The 6,312-nt window shown below is 47.0% G+C and overlaps 2 protein-coding genes across 5 annotated transcripts in view; both read left to right on the forward strand.

Annotated features, from left to right (window-relative positions):
* The window catches only part of LOC123747424 (transcription factor ets-4), a 104,868-nt gene extending 101,584 nt beyond the window's left edge, over positions 1-3,284 (forward strand). For 3 of the 4 annotated variants that reach the window (XM_069319889.1, XM_045729642.2, XM_045729643.2), the window contains exon 6: positions 1,071-3,284. In XM_069319889.1, the coding sequence (XP_069175990.1) occupies positions 1,071-1,161 (91 nt within the window). In that variant the 3' untranslated portion in view covers positions 1,162-3,284. The remainder of the gene's footprint in view (positions 1-1,070) is intronic. The other variant, XR_011226166.1, reaches the window with a different exon arrangement.
* A 1,260-nt stretch (positions 3,285-4,544) lies between these two features.
* LOC123747425 (S-adenosylmethionine synthase) lies at positions 4,545-6,011 on the forward strand. The gene has a single exon (XM_045729645.2). It carries the CDS (start codon positions 4,629-4,631, stop codon positions 5,793-5,795), a length of 1,167 nt encoding a protein of 388 aa, XP_045585601.1. The 5' UTR covers positions 4,545-4,628; the 3' UTR covers positions 5,796-6,011.
* Positions 6,012-6,312: the final 301 nt, after the last annotated feature.

Below are 6,312 nucleotides of genomic sequence, written 5' to 3' on the forward strand. Positions count from 1 at the left end.
CACCTAGTTGTGTCTGCAGGATCGAGCATTGACTCTTGGATCCCGCCTTTCGAGCATCGGTTGTTTACAGCAATGACTCCTGTCCCATTTCCCTATCATACCTGGTTGTGTGTGTGTGTGTGTGTGTGTGTGTGTGTGTGTGTGTGTGTGTGTGTGTGTGTGTGTGTGTGTGTGTGTGTGTGTGTGTGTGTGTAGTCACCCACTAGTGCCTACGAGAAAAAGCTCTGAATCTTAGCCTTGTCTTCTAACTGTTAGTGTCTGATGTTTTTTATATCTTTCTACGATTTAGTTTGTATTCCACCTTCTCTTAAAGCTACAAATGGTCGAGTCTTAAACCTGTGAAAACACCTGCTTTTTCTTCACCAGTTTGCTGTAAGGTAATCTTGTTAATTTGATATTTGTTTAATCACTAATGAACAGTCAGTAACTTAACCTGTCCTCAGGGGGGTTTAAACCCTCGGGGTAATTACGTCAAAATCATTACTTAATTAGTGTTATTAGCTGCTGCCTATCCATGGTTAGGTTAGGTTACATTAAGTTAGGTTAAGTTTGGTTTCTCTAAAACAGTGTATAGTTTTCAAACATGTGAAATTTTAAATTCGAAAACTATTTGAATAAATCCTAGAATTTAATTTTTTTCAGAAAACCTAGGCATCAGATCGTTTCAAAGAAAATGAGTTAACCATGGACTTTTTGTATTTTAAACCATTGATTTATAATACAGTAGAGTTATAACTTGAAAAATGTTCTGTATTTGGGACAAAGGTTTACTTAACAGTTGACAAATAGACTATTTTTTAGAACCGTAATATATTTTCAACCCCATCACAAATAATTCATTGTGTCAGGGGCACAGGCAGCCAGTATTAGGCTTATATCATGGCTTATATCACAACAAACTGACTTCTGAGTACCTATTTACTGCTAGGTGAACAAGGCATTTGGGTGATTGGAAGTGCACCCGTCCCTTTCTGTCCCGCCCTGGACTCGAACTTGGAATTCCTGATTATGAGTCCGTGAACGAACCCGACAATATAGGACGGGAGTAACACGCGTCTGTTCCATTTCAGGTACCATTACAAGTCCGGAATGTTGGTCTCCGTTCCGGAAAGGAAGCTGGTGTACAAGTTTGGGCCCCGAGTGTTCGAAGAGAGACGATGATGACACGTCGTCCACCGGATCTCCGATTTCCCAGGGAACTAATGCTCAAAATGTGGCCTTTTTGTGTGCTTCAAAATACACAGGGGCATGCGCGCGCAGTCTCGTCACTTCGAATAAACATACGCGCTCAGTCTCGTCACTTCGAGTCAACATGCGCAAGCAATCTCGTCGCTTCGAGTCGACATACGCGCTCAGTCTCGTCACTTTGAGTCGACTTGCGCGCGCAGTCTCGTCACTTCGAGTCGAGAAAGAGTGCAAGCAGCTGCATAAGACCGGCCCGGACAAGGCGTCAACATAGCCCTTGAACAAATGTCTTTCTCCCATTGTGATGTGCGGCTGTCAACTTGTGCAGCGTTACCAGAGACGTCAGAAGCGTTACCAGAGACGTCAGCAACGTTACCAGAGCGTCAGCAGCGTTACCAGAGCGTCAGCAACGTTACCAGAGACGTCAGCAGCGTTACCAGATACATAAAGAGTGTGACTAAAGGCGATAGAAATTTAGTGGGTCAACACATATGTGGGAGATAAGGGAGGCTGCGGTCCCACCGTCCACCAGAGCTGTCTTCACTATGCTCCGTGCTCATCTCAGTCCTCCCACACTGGTCTCTAGGCCTTCACGTGTCACCCTCCCACACTGGTCACTAGGCCTTCACGTGTCACCCTCCCACACTGGTCACTAGGCCTTCACGTGTCACCCTCCACAACATGTCCTCCAGAGAACAGAGCCGTGAGTAATTACACGAAATAGTCGTCTCACCTCTCCATTACAAAGATATACACTTTGCCTGTGAGTGTTACCAGACGTGCCTGGAGCGTCACCTCACACGTCAGATGGTGTCCAGCACGTCACAACGTGCCAGGAGAGTCACCTCACGCGTCACAACGTGCCTGGAGAGTCACCTCACACGTCACAACGTGCCTGGAGAGTCACCTCACGCGTCACAACGTGCCTGGAGAGTCACCTCACGCGTCACAACGTGCCAGGAGAGTCACCTCACACGTCACAACGTGCCTGGAGAGTCACCTCACGCGTCACAACGTGCCTGGAGAGTCACCTCACGCGTCACAACGTGCCTGGAGAGTCACCTCACGCGTCACAACGTGCCTGGAGAGTCACCTCACGCGTCACAACGTGCCTGGAGAGTCACCTCACGCGTCACAACGTGCCTGGAGAGTCACCTCACGCGTCACAACGTGCCTGGAGAGTCACCTCACACGTCACAACGTGCCTGGAGAGTCACCTCACGCGTCAACACCGTGCCTGGAGAGTCACCTCACACGTCACAACGTGCCTGGAGAGTCACCTCACGCGTCACAACGTGCCTGGAGAGTCACCTCACGCGTCACAACGTGCCTGGAGAGTCGCCTCACACGTCACAACGTGCCTGGAGAGTCACCTCACGCGTCACAACGTGCCTGGAGAGTCACCTCACACGTCACAACGTGCCTAGAGAGTCACCTCACACGTCACAACGTGCCTGGAGAGTCACCTCACGCGTCACAACGTGCCTGGAGAGTCACCTCACGCGTCACAACGTGCCTGGAGAGTCACCTCACACGTCACAACGTGTCTAGAGAGTCACCTCACACGTCACGACGTGCCTGGAGAGTCACCTCACGCGTCACAACGTGCCTGGAGAGTCACCTCACGCGTCACAACGTGCCTGGAGAGTCACCTCACACGTCACAACGTGCCTGGAGAGTCACCTCACGCGTCACAACGTGCCTGGAGAGTCACCTCACACGTCACAACGTGCCTAGAGAGTCACCTCACACGTCACAACGTGCCTGGAGAGTCACCTCACGCGTCACAACGTGCCTGGAAAGTCACCTCACGCGTCACAACGTGCCTGGAGAGTCACCTCACACGTCACAACGTGCCTGGAGAGTCACCTCATGCGTCACAAGGTGCCTGGAGAGTCACCTCACACGTCACAACGTGCCTGGAGAGTCACCTCATGCGTCACAACGTGCCAGGAGAGTCACCTCACGCGTCACAAGGTGCTACACCATCAATACTTACATTAATATATTTACCAACAAAGACAAAACACTTATCCTAAGCTCATCATGTGTACAAACTCATAACATAAAATAATATTAATATAAATTTGAGATAATAACCTGTTGTTTTATTGTGGTAACAACCCGACTACTGTCGTAGTGTATAGCACTCTCTCCCCCCGGAGTGTATAGCACTCTCTCTCCCCCCGGAGTGTATAGCACTCTCTCACTGAAGGTAAACAGAACCTCCACAAATTCGATTACATATGTCCCTCCTCACAGGTTCCGTTCTCTTTGATGGAGTTGGAGCAAGGGGCGACTATACTAGACACATTGCCACACTTTTTCGTATATTCGGTCATGACCACTGTCTGAAGAGATTTCGATAGGATTCTACCCCCTTCCCCTTATTTCCTTTTCCGAACCCTAGTCCTCGGGGCGCATCCGATTCTCAATTCGTCGTCGCCATTAAACCAGCAAGAATAACAATGCCACAAGTATCTATAACAATGCCTAGTGGTGGTGTGACTCGCCTCAACCTCAACCGAAGGATAAAATATTCACTTCAAGATGCCTGCTGTCATCACTGAATGTTCACAGTCCAATCTATCTGGAAATAGATAATTTCGAATATAAACGGCCCAGGTATGACCTTGTAATGTATACACACTTGTAATGTATACACGGGAATTAAACCTCACGTCGCTGGAAGACAGAAGAGTAAGAGGGAACATGATCACCACGTATAAGATTTTCAGAAAAATTGACAGGGTAGATAAAAACAGGCTATTTAACACAAGGGGCATACGCACAAGGGGACACAGGTGGAAACTGAGTGCCCAAATGAGCCACAGAGATATTAGAAAGAATTTTTTTTAGTGTCAGAGTGGTTGACAAATGGAATGCATTAGGAAGTGATGTGGTGGAGGCTGACTCCATACACAGTTTCAAGTTTAGATATGATAGAGCCCAATAGGCTTAGGAACCTGTACACCAGTTGATTGACAGTTGAGAGGCGGGACCAAAGAGCCAGAGGTCAACCCCAGCAAACACAAATAGGCGAGTACACACCACCGTGAAGCGCTGCAGCAGTGTTAATGATAGTCATCCTTGTGATAACAGGTTGTGATAACAGCTTATGATAACAGCTCAAATGCTTCGCTGCCTTTAAAATGTAATTACCTGCTATGTAATCAATCAGGTCCTTTGTATTTTTATAAATAAAATATTATTATTTGTAATAATAACAATAATATTAATAATTAATATTATTATTATTATTATTGTGTTCCAGATATGTGCGCATTGTGACAATCAGGTGTTGACGACACCTGAGTGATTACGTGACTGTCATGATATAAATATTGGGAAAGCACCAGTGTCGGCCTCTTTATCCACTCTGTGCTGTACGGGAGCACACGACAGCTGGGTTGGCCTCCTAGACACTATAGTGCACTGAGAGTATGGATGGAGACCAGGAGACGTTCCTCTTCACCAGTGAGAGCGTAGGCGAAGGCCATCCGGACAAAATTTGCGATCAGATCAGCGATGCAGTGCTTGATGCCCATCTTAGCCAGGACCCTGACGCCAAAGTTGCTTGTGAAACTTGTACCAAAACTGGCATGATCCTGATCTGTGGGGAGATTACGTCCGAGGCGCAAGTTGACTATCAACAAATTGTGCGTGATATTGTCAAGAAAATTGGTTTTGACGATTCACGAAAGGGCTTTGACTACAAGACCTGCAATATTCTCCTGGCTCTGGAGCAACAGTGTGCAGAGATTGCTAATGGTGTACACGTTGGGCGCAGTGATGACGACATCGGGGCAGGGGACCAGGGACTGATGTTTGGTTATGCCACTGATGAGACAGACGAGTGTATGCCCTTAACCATCGTGCTGGCACACCGTCTCAATCAGAAGATTGCAGAGCTGCGAAGAAATGGGACGTTCTGGTGGGCGCGACCTGACTGCAAGACGCAAGTCACTTGCCAGTATGCTTTCGATCGAGGCGCTGTCATCCCCCAAAGAGTGCATACTGTTGTCGCTTCTCTACAGCACTCGGAACAAATTACTGTCGAAGCTTTGCGTGACGAGGTTATGGAGAAGGTCATCAAGGTAGTTATTCCTGAAAAATACATAGATGCTGAAACGAAATACCACATCAACCCATGTGGAGAATTCATTATGGGCGGACCACAAGGTGACGCTGGGCTCACTGGCAGAAAAATCATCGTTGACACATACGGTGGGTGGGGCGCTCATGGTGGGGGAGCCTTCTCTGGCAAAGACTACACAAAGATGGACCGCTCAGCGGCTTATGCTGCCCGATGGGTTGCCAAGTCCTTGGTGACAAACAAATTATGCAGACGCTGTTTGGTTCAGGTATCTTACGCCATTGGTGTTGCGCAGCCCATAAGCATCAGCATCTTCCACTATGGTACCTCACAGTACACATCAAAGCAACTTCTGAAGATTGTTAATCACAACTTTGATCTACGACCAGGACACATTGTCAAGGAGCTGGGCTTAAAGAGACCAATCTACAGTGAAACTTCATGTTATGGACATTTTGGTCGGCAACAGTTCTCTTGGGAGCAGCCCAAGAAGTTGACCATCCCTGAATTATAGAAGCACGAAGTTAGTTAACCATTGTAAAGTTTTCCTTGCAGAACTGGCTGTCATGCAGTTGGATTAAAAATATACAATATATTTATTGGATTATATATTGTTGGATTAACAATATGTTTATCAATTATCTGACTGAAGCGAAATGTGAATGCAGTGCAAGTAATTCAGATATTTTAACATCTACAATAAAAATATTTGCTATTTCATGCAACGTAAGTTGAGTTTTATTTCTAAATGCCTCAATTTTGACCGTGTAAGATATATAGCTCTCGCGTGAGTGCCTGCCTGTTGTTGTTGTTTCAGATTTACTACTCAGAACGAAGTGTCCATGTAGCACGGGCTATGGTGAGCCCGTAAGAGAGAGTGCCTGCCTCTACCCACAGTTTACACACCACTTCACCTACAGCCACACACTCAACTGCCTGATAAACTTGTAGCCAAGTCGTATTCGAGGTGTGACAACATCTGTCAATCTACTGATTCTGTTACTTGCCATTGTCACACACATGTTTTGTTT

Source organism: Procambarus clarkii, chromosome 94, assembly GCF_040958095.1.
Source record: "Procambarus clarkii isolate CNS0578487 chromosome 94, FALCON_Pclarkii_2.0, whole genome shotgun sequence".
Classification (NCBI taxonomy): domain Eukaryota; kingdom Metazoa; phylum Arthropoda; class Malacostraca; order Decapoda; family Cambaridae; genus Procambarus; species Procambarus clarkii.